Source organism: Limulus polyphemus, unplaced genomic scaffold (genome assembly GCF_000517525.1).
Source record: "Limulus polyphemus unplaced genomic scaffold, Limulus_polyphemus-2.1.2 Scaffold1390, whole genome shotgun sequence".
Lineage (NCBI taxonomy): Eukaryota > Metazoa > Arthropoda > Merostomata > Xiphosura > Limulidae > Limulus > Limulus polyphemus.
In genome coordinates, this window is record NW_013667000.1 from 22,560 (window position 1) to 38,457 (window position 15,898).

General features: G+C 33.8%; 1 protein-coding gene across 1 annotated transcript in view; it reads right to left on the bottom strand.

Moving 5' to 3' along the window:
- The window catches only part of LOC111086749 (potassium voltage-gated channel subfamily H member 2-like), a gene marked incomplete at its 3' end in the record, with an annotated part of 160,717 nt that overhangs the window by 16,909 nt on the left and 127,910 nt on the right, over nt 1-15,898 (bottom strand). Inside the window, exons 3-4 of the mRNA XM_022390853.1 lie at nt 3,795-3,947; nt 3,391-3,483 (exon numbers count right to left, since the gene is read on the bottom strand). Of these exons, the coding sequence (XP_022246561.1) occupies nt 3,391-3,483; nt 3,795-3,947 (246 nt within the window). The remainder of the gene's footprint in view (nt 1-3,390; nt 3,484-3,794; nt 3,948-15,898) is intronic.

The window sequence follows — 15,898 nt, forward strand, 5'->3', positions numbered from 1 at the left end:
GTTGTGACGGGGATTCGAATCCGCGACCCTCGGAGTGCGAGTCGAGCGCCCTAACTACCTGGCCATGCCGGGCCCTCACATTTTATTCTGGGGGAGATTAACATTTTATTCTCAGGGGTGGGGAGAATTGAGGATCCCTTCGACCCCATCCGATACTCCATTGAGATTACAAGAAATTTCAAATGCACTCATAGCTTTCTGAGTAGAATTGTGTTTGTCTGAGTGGTGTCCGTTTAGTAGAACTGTGTTTGTATGAGTGGTGTCCGTTTAGTAGAACTGTGTTTGTCTGAGTGGTGTCCGTTTGATAGAATTGTGTTTGTATGAGTGGTGTCCGTTTAGTAGAACTGTGTTTGTCTGAGTGGTGTCCGTTTGATAGAATTGTTTTTGTATGAGTGGTGTCCGTTTAGTAGAACTGTGTTTGTCTGAGTGGTGTCCGTTTGATAGAATTGTGTTTGTCTGAGTGGTGTCCGTTTAGTAGAATTGTGTTTGTCTGAGTGGTGTCCGTTTGATAGAATTGTGTTTGTCTGAGTGGTGTCCGTTTACTGCATTGTCGATTTCCATTCTTTGTCATTCCAGGATAAATCACCCGAAACCTGTTTTGTTTTATTTTCCTGGTACCTCGCAAGGTGCTGGATTAAACTGAGTAAGCGACCACCAGCAAATTGAAAGCGCTTTTCATTCACTAGGATTTATTATTTATCATCACCACAAGAGGAATAATATCTATGTATTTCAACTGTAAATAAATGTGAAATTCATAGGAATTTTGTTAACAGTGTGCAGATCGATAAGATACAAAAATTCCTCGGAAAATTTATGAAATATAGTTATATAACTGAAATGGTAGTCTCCGAGACGTTTGTAAAAAAATAAAAAAATGATAAAACTAGATTTTTCGTTGAAGAAATTGCTATTTTTGGATTTTCTCTGAAGAACCTCTTTTATAAAACTTCAAAACAAACCATAATGTATTGCGAGTTAAAAAAAAGACAATGTATTGAAAGACATAGAATACGTTTGCGATTTGAACAGTGGATGATAAAATTTATAGACTTATCACCTAGTTAGTTCGGTACGAAGTCGTTTTGATGGAATGGGCTTTAATTCTATCTCATACCAAACTATATAATATGGTTACAGGAATGTTAATGTTATTTTAATGTCATGTGTTTTCTGATGATCTTTTTACATGTGTTGTGCTATGTCAAACTTGTTCTTACGTACTTGAGATGTTTACTATAAAATCATCAACCCAACACCTCAATTCTTGTAGGACGTTGGTTGACCCTATCGTGGAATCCAACACCTCTATTTTTGTAGGATGTGGGTTGACCATATGGTGGAATCCAACACCTCTATTCTTGTAGGATGTGGGTTGACACTATCGTGGAACCCAACACCTCAATTCTTGTAGGACGTTGGTTGACCCTATGGTGGAATCCAACACCTCTATTTTTGTAGGATGTGGGTTGACCATATGGTGGAATCCAACACCTCTATTCTTGTAGGATGTGGGTTGACACTATCGTGGAACCCAACACCTCTATTCTTGTAAGACGTTGGTTGACCCTCTGGTGGAACCCAACACCTATATTATTGTAATACGTGGGTTGATCTTATGGAAGAGCTACGGATTTCGCAGCTTGCAAGCCTGGTTCAATTCCGTGCGATACCACAAAATAATTTTTTTACATTTTCAGCTGTGATTGCGTTGTAAGAGTGACAGTCAATCTCTTAGCGTGAATGGTGGATGGTAGGTTGCTGCTGACTAGCTGCCTTTCTTCTGGTCAGTAGTTCAAAATTGAAGACGGCAACAGATAGTGTCAGAAGCTTTGTTATAAATACCAAATAGAAATAGTAGTCTTGCAGTTTGAAGCTTGCCCTGGGATATTGACATATAGTGATCCAGACAGTATACTGGTAATCTTTAAGAGGCGTATGCAGAGTCTAGCGATGTTTTATTTAAATAATATTTTTTCTTTATAATTGGTCAAAAAAACGTTTTGACAAATTTCAAGCTATTCTTATGCCACTAACAAAGATCCCACGTTTGTGTGGCTGTAACAAGTAAAACAAAGAATCGTTTGAAAATGAGCTCCCTCTAGCTGGAATCTGTCAAAACTTGACAAAAAAAAAGCATGCAATATTATTCCTTGTTGAGTTACAAAATAGCATGTCCATTTGGAGGTGAATAAACATCTCATACCATTCCAATACCATACCAAACCTCAACATTCCATTATATTGACTTTCCTATCTGCCTATCTAATCAACAAACCTTATTTCAATGAATCTCTAATACCAAAGACAGGTTAAAAACTCGTTACAAATACAATAACCGCTTAATAACTTCTTCGTTGTTTCTTACTCAAATAACTGTATAAATATTTTCGTGTCTCAGTATTAGAAAAAAATAAGATTTATCACGTATAAGAAAACCTAACAGCGGAAACAATCACTTTAAGTGTAGTTTCATTTTTGTTTCCATTCAAAAGCCAGCAAATCTAGGACTAAACGATAAGGAAAAAAAGCATACTCTGTTTCATACAGTTACTTGTATACTAGAAGTAATTATTACTTTCAGTTTTCCAAACGGTGTTTTTACTCAATATTTACCCTTGAGTATTCGAACTATATCTGATAGTGTGATTACTTATTAAACCATAGCTTGCCTTGAAATGGGCATTACTATTAACGAAACAGTGAGAAAATCAAAGAGAACTCTATTTTAACTGTGTACAAGTAGTTCATTTCTCATTTTTCCCTGCATTTAATTCTGTTATTAAAATATCGGTTTATTAGAAAATTCAACCGGTTTTGGCCTTATCAAAATAATGAATAAACAAATAATATAAAAATAGTCACTTTCCTTCAAACATCACTGAAATGTTAAAACTTTATTAAATATTTTATCCTATATGTAAATCTTAATATGCAAGGAAATATAATGCAATTTTTTTTTTAATTCTGATAATCAGTTGAGTATTTCTTACACTACATAATCTATAGCTGTTAGCAAGCAAGTGGCAGACGATGTAAGCAGAGCCCTGAAGACTTAATTTTAAGATATAAAACAAAACTTAACTACAGATATTTGAATGCATTATTAACTTCATTAAAATGAAATAATTCATTTCCAGGTAAGATACAATACAGGAAGTATTAATACCTTGCTTAAATCAATGTTAAGCGAAGATGTGGTTTTATTAAGCAGTATTACACATTTTCTTTCTAGTTCTCTATAGACTATGAGAGCAATAGCGGTGACATCAGTGCTGATAAAAGGAAACAACAGAGCAGCAACAACAACAACAACAAAAAAAAAAGGTTAGTGCTGATACAGACTGGTTGTAAAGCAACGGTGCGAGAGCTAACAAAAAAGTTGTCAACCTTTAGCGGTTGTGTCCATCGTGGATGGGGCTCGTCGTCTATGTACAGGTGCAGTCGGGACGAACCGACGAAGAAACGTAACTCGTCTCAATACTAAGAGGGAAAAAAACAGCAACTCACTGGACAACGTTAACGATATAATAAATGAACTGTTTGAAAACAGGGTAAGTTTTCCCCAGGCTCTCGTTCACACGTCAAAGTGTTGATCTATCAAATAGACTATTTAACTCGAAAAATAATCAACAACACAGGTAGATTAATTCTTAAAAGTGAAGGATATATTAATATTTTTAGTGTGAGATAAGTGCCATATAATGGTAAGAATGTAATATATATATATAATAACTGTTCAATGTGGTCCATAAATCTAGAATTTATTCAATTTTTATAGGTGTTAAACTTACGCAGTCGGGGCTCCTGAAGAGGGGACTCGACTTCTAGTTGTTCATCCCGATATGGAGCATCTGTGACATCTTCAAAATTCATGATGTACATACATATAACTCCTTCTTCATTCCGAATTGGCGCCATCACTTGACTGCACAAAACCTTTGAGCCTGGACCAGTGAATAAATGACACGTGGTATCAGAATAATGGTAACTATGACACCAGTCGTATAAAAACTGCACGTAACCTGAAACTTACACGTGTGTTTGTGACTAAACTTATGTTGCTATAATCTAGTTTGACATAGTTTGTGCTTTCTTCGTTGATAAACGTTTTTTACAGTTAAAATAAACTCGAGCTCTACAAAGCCCACTCGAAAAATTAAACGCTACGAGTACATAGCTATCACCTTTTTCAAGTAGGTAAATAAAGTTTAACAATTTGATGCTTAATTCGAGTTTAATAAAAAAAATTCATTTGCGAGTGCAAAATTTACTAGTGAAAATTGAATCGGAAACTTTACTCCACATGTGAAATATGAAACAGTCAAAAGCGATATAATTTTATCTGAATAACTTTCATTATATCAGTACTTTTTTGAATCGTAAACTATACCATCTGAAAAAGTATATCTCCTGATTTCTGTTTTTGCTATATTATTCTTAGTTATAACATTAGTTTCTGCTACCTAAGAGAAAAATCAGAATTAAAAATTTACACAAGTCTTTAACACGCTTAAGTTATTTCAGGCTTACATACACCAGATGAGAACAAGAACATATTATTAATATAAATCCAAATATACAGAAAAAAATGTCAATAAGTTATTACGCATTCAAATGGGAACTAACTTACCTTTGATAAGTTTTTTATAATTCTTTGGAAGTTGGTCCTAATCTGCTCAATGATTGCCAAGCATAGTTTGCGTATAGATTAAAACTAACAAAGAACATTTTACATCATTCAAACAAAACACTAACTGAGAATAAAAACTAACTACTGGTATTTAAAACCAAGATGATTAGAAATAAAAATGAGTTTCTGTTCACAACTAACTATACAAAATAGAGGAGGGGAGAACTAGGATTCTGTAGACAAATAGAAAGTGAAAAATAAAAGGCAGGGATTAGGTGAGTAAATATTACCAGTTCTGGGAATCCTGCATGACCGTTATAGTCATGACCACCCAACATGTTATAACATGTTGATAAATATTTGGATAAAACGGTGTTAACACAGTAACATATACCATTGTCACAGTTGAGAGTGAATATATTGATAAAAACGGAAACTAACCACACATAACTTTGTAGTTTCATGTTCCATTCTAATGAAGAGTTAGAAAAAAAGAGTAAAACTAATTATTGGAATATTCAAAATTCTTCGCATCTCAACATGAACATCATCTTCACGCTCCATTAACACCAAATCGGTTGTTTGTCCACGTGGTAACATAATCGTGTAGTTTAGTTTTCGAAGAATAATTTAGACCTGTTAAAAATTTGTTTGTTTTTTTACTTTCTTTGAAGCAATTATCTGTTTTTAAATACAATGTTCTGAAACTATCCAGATATTGATATTGTTAAGTTTGTTAACGTTTACGGTGATAATCAAATTAATATTAACAATGTAAACTCCTGTAAAAAATAAAATCAATCTTGAGATATATATATAGTACTGAGACGTAAGTTAGAAATAGGCTTTAAAATAGGGTAAAAAAATTAAGTAACTATTTGATTTATAGGAAAATAATAAAGTAGCCGGTATAAACTCTAAGTCTTAATTTCTTAGAACAGTTAAAGTACTTATTAACTTTTTTTTTTCAACCATTAGGGAAAATTAAGGAGTATGTAATAATGGTATGTATTGTTGTAAGATCTAAAATATTAGATGATAAAAAAAAGGAAATCTACTCAGACAAAGACAAAAACGTAATGCGTTGACAAGTCAGTATATAGATTTTCTGAATTTACTGCAACTGTTACTTTTTGAGTCAAACATCATATGAAGGCATATATTTTCTTATTTTGTTGCTGGAGTAGACATATATATTGTAACCAATTCCAATAAAGCGAATATCGTAAGTGAACATGTGGGGTGTTATCGTAGTATAGCTAAAAAGACCAGAACAAAAGAAAATGAAGCAATGTAGAGAAGAACACCCAAGAGTAATAACTTTCCTCATAAATTCTCAAAAATGGTGTACAGTAAAAGTATAGTTGCCGCATCACCAAAGATTTCGTAAATATAATCTATCTAAAAGCTCTGACGTAATTCATTTCCAGGCAAACCAAATATTCTAACTACTCTACAAAACTCCGAAATAATCCAAATCCAGTTTCAGTATTAATTGTTCCAACAAAAAAAAATGTAAAATTATCGATAAGTTAGGGGAAAATGTATTTTGGGCTTTTTTGTTGCACCTAATTGTACGAAACAACACACAGTTTCATAACAAAGAGTAGTATTGTTTGCTGCACTTAATTGTACGAAACAACACACAGTTTCATAACAAAGAGTAGTATTGTTTGTTGCACTTGATTGTGCAAACCAACACACAGTTTCATAGCAACGAGTAGTAGTATTTGTTGCACTTAATTGTACAAAACAACACAGTTTTATAACAAAAAGTAGCATTGTTTGTTGCACTTAATTGTACGAAACAACACACAGTTTCATAACAAAGAGTAGTATTGTTTGTTGCACTTAATTGTACAAAACAACACACAGTTTCATAACAAAGAGTAGTAGTATTTGTTGCACTTAATTGTGCAAAACAACACATAGTTTCATTACAAAAAGTAGCATTGTTTGTTGCACTTAATTGTACGAAACAACTCACAGATTCATAACAAAGAGTAGTATTGTTTGTTGCACTTCAGAAAATCTTAAAAGAAGTTGCCAGCTTAAGTGAGACCGGTCCGTCTTTAAAACGAAATTATATAAGTCTGAACAGAACAGTAGAGACCATAAGTAATATCCAAACCAAGGTAACACTAGACTTGAATTGGAAAGATGAGACCAAAAATAATCTCAAATCATAGAATCTGGGAATATATATATATATATACCAGATTTTGACATTTATATCCAGACAGAACTATTTACCTTGATTTATATTATATTTTCATAAAATATTAAAAAAATTATTTTCACCCATTATTAAGCAATTTACGTAACTACTTTCGTTTCGTATTGTTACAAACTGAAAACTTAACTTTTATCATTTGCGAGTAAAACACGTATAAGAGAAAATATAAAATATAAGTTGAATATTCAGCTTCGGAGAGAAATCAAGGAAAAGTGAATAGAGAAAAAAAAAGAAGATGAAAAAAATGCATATGTGGAATTAGAATACGGAGAACTCAAATAACAAGCATAATAAGCAGAAAGAAAGGAAAAGAAAGTGGATCAAACAAACAATTCAGACAGATGGCAGCAGTAAAGGTGACAGCGTGAAAAGGGCAAAGATCCCGTGAGGCAGAGAAAATAAGAGGCAATAATATGGAGAACTGTTATTTTGGGAAGAAAAATTACGTCCAATAAGGAAGAAGAAAAGTAATAGGTCTAGAAAAATAGGTATTTAAAACACTTAACTGACACGAACCTAAAGAAATAGAGTATTAAATGTGTCAGAAAACTCGTAGACCTTGGTTAAATAAACACATGCTTCAAGTTAGGGTCATGACGTGAAACCTTAATTGGTTGATTTCTATGTTAGCTGCATAATAACGAATAAAGTTGTTTTTGTTTTGTTTTTGAAGTTAAGCACAAAAAAGCTACACAATGGGCTATCTGTGCTCTGCCCACCACGGGTATCGAAACCCGGTTTCTAGCGTCGTAAGTCCGCACACATACCGCTGTGCCACTGGGGGGCAACGAATAAAGAGCCTGCTTATATGATAAAGTTATTTTATGCAATGTAACTGACGACAAAGAAAAGACGAGAATTTGTAACTGACGATATTTTTTATTTCACGTTTTACTTAAGATATGACTTTTAAAACATTAGGTGAGGAAGTCAAAGAACCTTAGAACAAGCATAACGGAAACGTAGCACCAGGTTCACAAAAAATTATAAATATATTGAAATCGATCCAGACGCTCGAATACTCTTGAAGAGTGGACTTTTCTTTTTCAGAAACGTTAAGATAGATTTCACTGGATCTAACTTTGGTTTCTGTAGGCCCAATCTTAAATTAATTTGATTAGCTATCATTACCTATACTATATTTTGTCAAATTTAAGCCTGTGTAACAAGGAAACGACGCCTTTATTTCGCTCCATTCGGATTGATGTTAACTGAGGATAATAACCTTTTTTCCACGTGCATTTTATCGATACTAGTAAAAAGGGTACAAGCTCAGAACCTTCTAGAAGGAGGATCTAAGAAAAGAAACTTAATCAATTCTGCTACCTAATTTTTGAAATTAGTAATATGCTTTTAATTTCTAATGTTCAAATTAAATATAATTTATTTTTTATCATGAATAAATTATAATAAGGAAAGAAAACTCCACGACTAATGATTTTATTTCAGTAAACATTTTCCAGTAATAATATTTTGTCAAGCTCTGTTTTATATGACGTTATTTTCAAGCTACAAATAGCGAAAACTTCGCAAAAATATATTGTAACAGCTATTATATTAATATGCTTCAGAACCTAGAAATACAAACATTATCAACTAGTGTAAATAAAAAAGTACGTTAAAATATAAGTATTTTATACGAAGTTGTATATAAGATAAATAAAAAGTAAAATAGAACAGTTCATATGCTGAACAGATAAAGTACATTTAGAATTTTTGTCCAACTGTAATTAAAATGGACCATGCTAAAACACCGATCCACCGGCTTTGAGCACGTCTTAGATAGTGACATTCTATTTCAGAAAACTACGACAAACTATGTGTAACTGAACACAATATGTAGAACGTAATTACGTGCTTTAACATGAGGAGAGATTGAATGTTAACCTAATAAAAATAAGTTGATTTTTTTTCCCTTAAATCATTTCCAGCTTTCCATTTCATCCACCCATTTCTCTGGTCTTAGTAATTAAAGCGATGTATAACGATTAAAAAACATCCCCTTATAAGAGCCTTAGAGCATAGGAATGTCTTTCATGCAAACCCAGTCTTTAATAGAACTATATTAACATGGAAAAAAAAAAGATATCACAATAACTCATGCAACAGAAAGTTTAATTTGCTACCATTTCTTCAGGATGTTTTAAATGCTTGGATACGAAAATATATTTTGTTGCCATTACCAAAACCTTTTATTTTAATTAATCAATCTTCCTGCAATCCACATATTCTTAAAGTACACGTCTAATGACAATAAAATGCTACATGCAAGCGTACTTCTTCTATAAATACTGATCAAATGAAAAAAAACAAACAGGAACTTTATCGTGCAGAAGGATTATAAAGCAACTAAAGACAATGTAACTCTATTCTATTGTGATCTATAAAAACGCTATTTCAAAAAAAAACAAAAACCATTTGATGTTAATGGGGGAGCAGCACAAAACCAACAAATTCTTTCATTTCAAGTTAATAAAGTCACTAAGGGTACGTCGTTCTTTTATGATTATCTGTCACATTAGGGACCGAAATTCTTAATAGGATTGAGAATTTTTTGTATCCGGAACGGAAGAGAGAAAAAGAGCTGTAAAAGCATTAGTACTGTCGGTACTCTCACGCTAGTTTTACAATATGTAAACGTGAAATTTTGAATTCTAAATTTAACTTTGCCTGAAACAATAGAACTAAAAAAAACAAAACAAAGACAACCAACAAACTTCTTTACCACATCGTGCTACAATTCATGTTGTTACATAACTGAAGTTGGTAGATTATTATGGGAATCATTCTTGTACTAGCAGAGACCCACAAAACATATGCGGTCAGAAATAGTAACTACATAATTTCTAGAATAATATAAATAATTCGAATCGAAGACACCGAAATCGGTAAGTCCACTTGTCTTAGGCCTAATATTAGTTAAGCCTTTATTAAATACGGTATATATTCAACGAAGAGGTAAATTAACACCGTAACTTGTGTACGTTTTTCACTTTAGTTTAGTTAGGGTTAAGTATTATCGTATTTAATACTATCAGTAAACAAACTTACAATGTTATTCTACAACTTAACATTAGACATTTATTAAAACTTTCATAATTTTTTAATATGTTGTTGTACAAAATGTCTATTAAGGTATATTTATGTGCGCCTTGTGTTTACATACATTGAAATAAGGTGCATGAGCATTTAGATAGTAAAATGCGCAAGCATTTTTAGGACAGATAAAAACTGAGTATTATTATATTAGATAAACAGTTAGAAGTATTGTATTCTGAAAACTTGCTAATCGAAACTAAATTCAGAAAGATGAAACAAGCCCACACTTTACAGAGATAGATAGTTAGATTTTTTATTCATTTTGGCCGGGCATAGCCTGGGTGCAGATCGAAGGGTCCAAGGCTCGAACCGTGATGTTACTGAACGCGCTCCGCACTTTCAGCTGTAGTTGCGTTATGAAATCCTATGTCAATCCTGTTATTCAATTCAAAGAGCCAGACAAGGCCCTCATGGCGATAAATGCCACTGACCGGCTGCTCTCTCCCTCTAGTCAATAGCTCAAAATTAGGGCCAGCTATAATTGAATCTTAAACGTCTCTGACCTGGTATTTAGCTCACGTGTCGCATAAGTGTTGTTCACTTTGAAAAATCCAATTTATTTATTTTAAAACTTTCAAAGAACATCGTTGATTTTTAGCTTGTTCTGTAACCGGACGTTTATATAATTCATAGCCTTGTCATTTATCTCAAAACTATTAATGCCAATAAAATAAACTTAGAAGATATCCGATAAAATATTTTAAGAAATAAACTACTATGACAATGAAGTCTAGCGGTCGTTAAGTGTAAACTGCTCTACCAAAAATATCAAAAATACCGTTTAAAAAATAATGAGATGATAATTCATTTACTGTGTGTTGGGTACTTAATGGGTACCAATACAGAGAAACATGGCTATGTATAATAGAAATCCATAGAATCTGCCAAAACTTCGTAAGTTACGTTACTTTGGATTGTAGAAAGTATAAACTGCTACAAATTAGAAATTCGATTGGTCAGATATTCATAACTCTTGCTCACAAGTGCTCTACTGTACAAGAAACCAACGAACTACAACATGAACGTGATATAACAACATCTAGAAAATGATGTGGCTAAATGGTAAGTCTGAGGGTTTATAATGGTAAAGATCGAGATTCGAAACCCGCAGTTGGCAGAGATCAGATATTTTGTTCTATGATTTCGTGTTAAAACGTTCAGGTCGCTGGAAAGTGCCGTCAGAGGGCGTAGGATATGCTGACTTGATGTAATGAAGCGCGTTCACGGCTAAACGTTACTAAATATCAGATTTTAATTGAAGTTATATCAGGGATCATTGCAGAAGTCTTCTAGTTGTACAAGTCAATGTGTTGTTTCAGCAACATAACGTTCTCTTCCCCGCCATTAAACAGCTACGACCTATATCTGATTTGAAACTAAGAATATTGATGTGTTGAAAACGCACACCCAAAACTCGTATCTTAGTTCGAAAATTCAATCACAGTTTTTCCAATCGTTAGCAGTTGTCGACCTTTTGAAATAAATTGCTCTATACATCTATTGGAACCAGGTTTTGGACAAGAAAGAGACCGGGGATGATCTAGTGGTTAGAGTTCCCGCACGAATAAACCCTTGGATTCCTTGTTCGCGTTCCGTTGCCGCATAATAGAAACGTGCTATACATTTTCGGGCCGTGAGTAGGCTATAAGAGTGACAGTCAAATACCACTATTCGGTCAGACAAGAGTAGTCCAAGAGTTTGCAGTAGGTGTTGTTGACTGTCTGTCTTTCTTCTAGTCTATCAATTCAAAATTAAGGTCGACTTTGGGCAAATAGCCAATTATGTACCTTTGCGCGAAAATTCTAAAATAAACGAAAAGAACAAACATCGTAAACTCAATTTATCATTAAATTTTGGATACAATCCCAGTTTCTTGGAAGTAGATATTCCTTAACGAGAGAAAGCCAGCAAATAAACCGAATAGTTACCGTCCGATCAGCCTGACCAGCTGCTCGGGCAACATTCTAAAACGAATAATTAGTAACTCTCTACTTATCTAGAGGTTCACATCAAAATTACTGAAAATCCAAAACGGATTCAGAAAATTCAGACAACCCACAGATCACTTAGTTACCTCAACTGAATCCACATAGACAACTTCAATATAAATAAAGAATACACTGTTGCCTGCTTTCTCGAAGTTGAGAAAACATTTGACACTGTATGGTTCAATGTCTTAGGTTCAGGATGTCAGAATTAGAACCACCGCGCGGTATTATCCCATTTTCTAGAAAACAGAAAATGTAGAGGGGACCTGCTCGGAGTATTTCACTCCTGAGGTAGATGTCCCTCAAGGATGGGTGGTTAGCCCTATTTTATTTATCATGTATGTCAATAATATGCCCCCTAGATGACCCAACTTACGGATATGCATCACAATTCGCAGACCACGTTGTCATTTGAAAGAGTGCACCGACCCCAACAATAGCTGTCACAAATATACAACCACAATTGAATAGCATAGTAGAATACTGTCAAACATATAGCATCAAAATCAACTGGTAATTTTTACAAAAACTCAAAAAATATCCTCTGAACTTTATATGAATGGTACACTCCTCTGATCGACAACATAAGCTAAATTCCTTGTTCTGATCAGAAATTAACGTGGGCAAAACATATAAATAAGATAAAAGCAAAATTTTGGCAACGTACGAACTACGTAAGATGTCTAACAGGCAAAAACCATGAAACATCAGCCGACAGTATACTCAAAATATATAAAACATACATCCGCCAATTAACAGAATATGCATTCCCAGCATGGATTAACGCAAAACAGACATACGTCAGAAAACTACAAACAATACAAAATGCATGACTTACAACAGCCTATCGAGTGCCAAGATCCACATCGTCAGCTTTTTTACACAAATATGCAAACTTACAAACACTGCATGATTTACAACAGCCTATCGAGTACCAAGATTCACATCATCAGCTTTTTTACACAAATATACAAACTTACAAACACTGCCTGATAGTCTCATACATACTTCGCTAAATTACATGAAAAAAATTGACATAAAAATGAGCTATTTTGTGAACTAGACCACTTTTGCATACATGACGAAATTAGCCCTAAGTACCTCACAGCAATTAACTTCTATATTAGAAATAAAAATAAATTAAGGCCACCTTTAGCTAAAACTATATCAATCTATAGTGTACATGTTGTTGTTAAGCACAAAACTACACTAAGGGCTATCTGTGCTCTGCCCACCACGGGCATCGAAACCCGGTTTGTAACATTTTAAGTCCGCAGAGATACCGCTGTGCCACTGGGTGGCTTTAGTGTATTTAATAGGAGAGCATTGAAAAGGGTATTTTTTGTGCAATGCTCTCACGGTAGTTAAAATAATATGTGAAACACAACTGAAACTGTTCACGATGTGTGTGACTATTGTGCAATAACAAACAAACAAAAGGTGTGTTTTTCATATTGAATATTTACTTGATTACCATATATGAACTAAAAAAGAGTATTCGACAGTGATAAACTAACAAATGCAGTGAAATGAAGAGGTCCACGTGAACCTGACTCTCACACGTCTACCAAAAGACCAAAACACCGATAAAGACAAGGTGCATCGTAAACTGACAGTAGTTACTCAGGTTAAGGACGCTGCTATAACCTATTAGAACAGAAACCATTAAGATCTCCTCCATTTATGACTACAAGTTGCACTTTTGGAAATATATTGTACTTGATGTCACCCACACAAATCCTCAATTTAGAACAACAGCTAAATATAGAGCCAGCTTTAGGAATTCCATTTTGAAAAATGCTCACAAAAGCGACGCCCTTAAAAATATTCTTTGTATATATATATATATATTTCGAAACAAAACCACATTGAACTATCTGCTGTGCCTACCGAGTCGAATCGAATCCCAGATTTTAGCATTGTAAGTTCGTATACTTATCACTGTCCCACAGGGGGACATCCTTCAAAATGTGTTAATTTTTTTATGGTCATAAATATTTCCAAGCACCAAAACTAATTTTTTCTGAATAAGCATCAATATGTCTCTTTTGAATTCTACCAATAATCTAAACAGTGCTGCTACCTACTGGCAACAATGTTGTTTCCTAAAATATAATCATGCATTTGTTTTCTTTTTCGCAATGATGCACTTGTTGCATATTCGTATAAAAGGACATCTAATATAACATACAGTAAATATTTATCAATGTCGTCACATTAATATATTTAGCAAGGAATTATCCAAAAAATCAAAAAATATAATTTTGTTTCCAATTTACGAATAAATTTAACAGATATAAAATGCCCAATAAAACCAATCTATCAGCTTTGTTCTCACCAGCAAAATGTTATAGCAACTGTAAATATAAAAAAATAATAACGCAGAAGCATCTTTGTCATCAGTGAAATGTTCTATACGTTATAGGATTCATAAGAATTGTATATATATAAGATTCGTGAAAATAAGAACATTTATTAACATTGATATATCCAAGTAAATAAATATTCCACAATTCATCAGTTAAAAGATACCAGGTTTTGTTTTGATTATATAAGTATTAGCTGAATCAACCTATAGATTCATGAGTACAAAAGGACGTTGAATAGTAAGATTTGTCGTCCTTTATAGAAACAGCAAACAAAAGCGAATAGATTTATAGAAAACAAAAACATTTAATCAAACACGAAGGAATGGAATCATGAAAGAGCAAATGACAACAGAAACCCGCTGCTACATTATTTTCAGTTCGCCAATCGTGATACATTCATCAAATGATATCTCGTGAGCCTCGTACCCAGCGTGTAATTCCTCGAACGTCCTCCCCACCCCGCAGCTCACTAAATCACTCAGTGGTTGAAGAAATATCCGAAATGATGGAACATTATACTGCATGTTTTCTGACATGCACGTGCTTACTGTTCCTCCCCCTTCATTTTCCTATGACATAGCTCAAAGCTTATCTATTTCGTTAGAAATTAAGGTTCTTGGTGAATGCATATTCTGGTATCAAATGTTTTATTTTCCAAACAATGTAGAAATATCGGACAAGTTCGTTTCTGCCCACATGTTCAACCTATAAGTACACACGAGTATTTATATTTCATACGAAACTAGAGCTAATTATAAAAATTTCAAATCATGAAGAACGTTTGATAAAAATCAGATTTTCATTATTTCAAAATGTTATGTAATATTACGTCGTCAAGAAAATAATGTCGCGTTTTGGAATACTTTCATTAACCACCCCCCAAAAAACGTACATCGCGTATAATAGTTAAACGAACCGCCTAAACTTCACGTTAAGGTAGCCTATATAATGTGTAAAGTTTAGTATGCTCTAATTCTTTATAGTGATGCTACATAACGAGATATACATTCGGCATGTGATGCCGTTTGAATACAATAAAGGGAAACAACGCCTCTGTAGCCACAAAGAATATCAAAGAAGTTTACGGAAATGTTTTGAACGTTCGTAAGTGTTAATGATGGCTCAGCAAATTTCGTTCAGGTGACTTTAGCCTTAAAACCTGTGATGGCAGGGGCCGACATTTTGGAATTGATATTGATGCTTTGAAGACTCTTGTTGAGTCTAACCCAAGGTAACACACTCGTGAAACGGCCTTGAAATTGCATCTCTCTCGTGAAACAATACATGAATATCTAAGGAATGTGGGAAAACTCCATAAAGAAGGTGTTTGGGTGCCTCACGAACTCTCTGACAGTCATCATTTTCAACGTGTGAACGTTGCTTTGTCTCTTCAGGCGCGTGAACCAAACGTAATTGTCAGCGGTGATGAAAAATGTGAATATTAAACTCCAAAAACAATGGCTCGGTCCTAGACAAAAACCACTTACGACTCAAAAACCTAGACTCCATAGAAAGTGATGCTTTGCATTTGGTGGGACATCAAAGGAGTAATTTCTCCTCAATCCACAGCGAA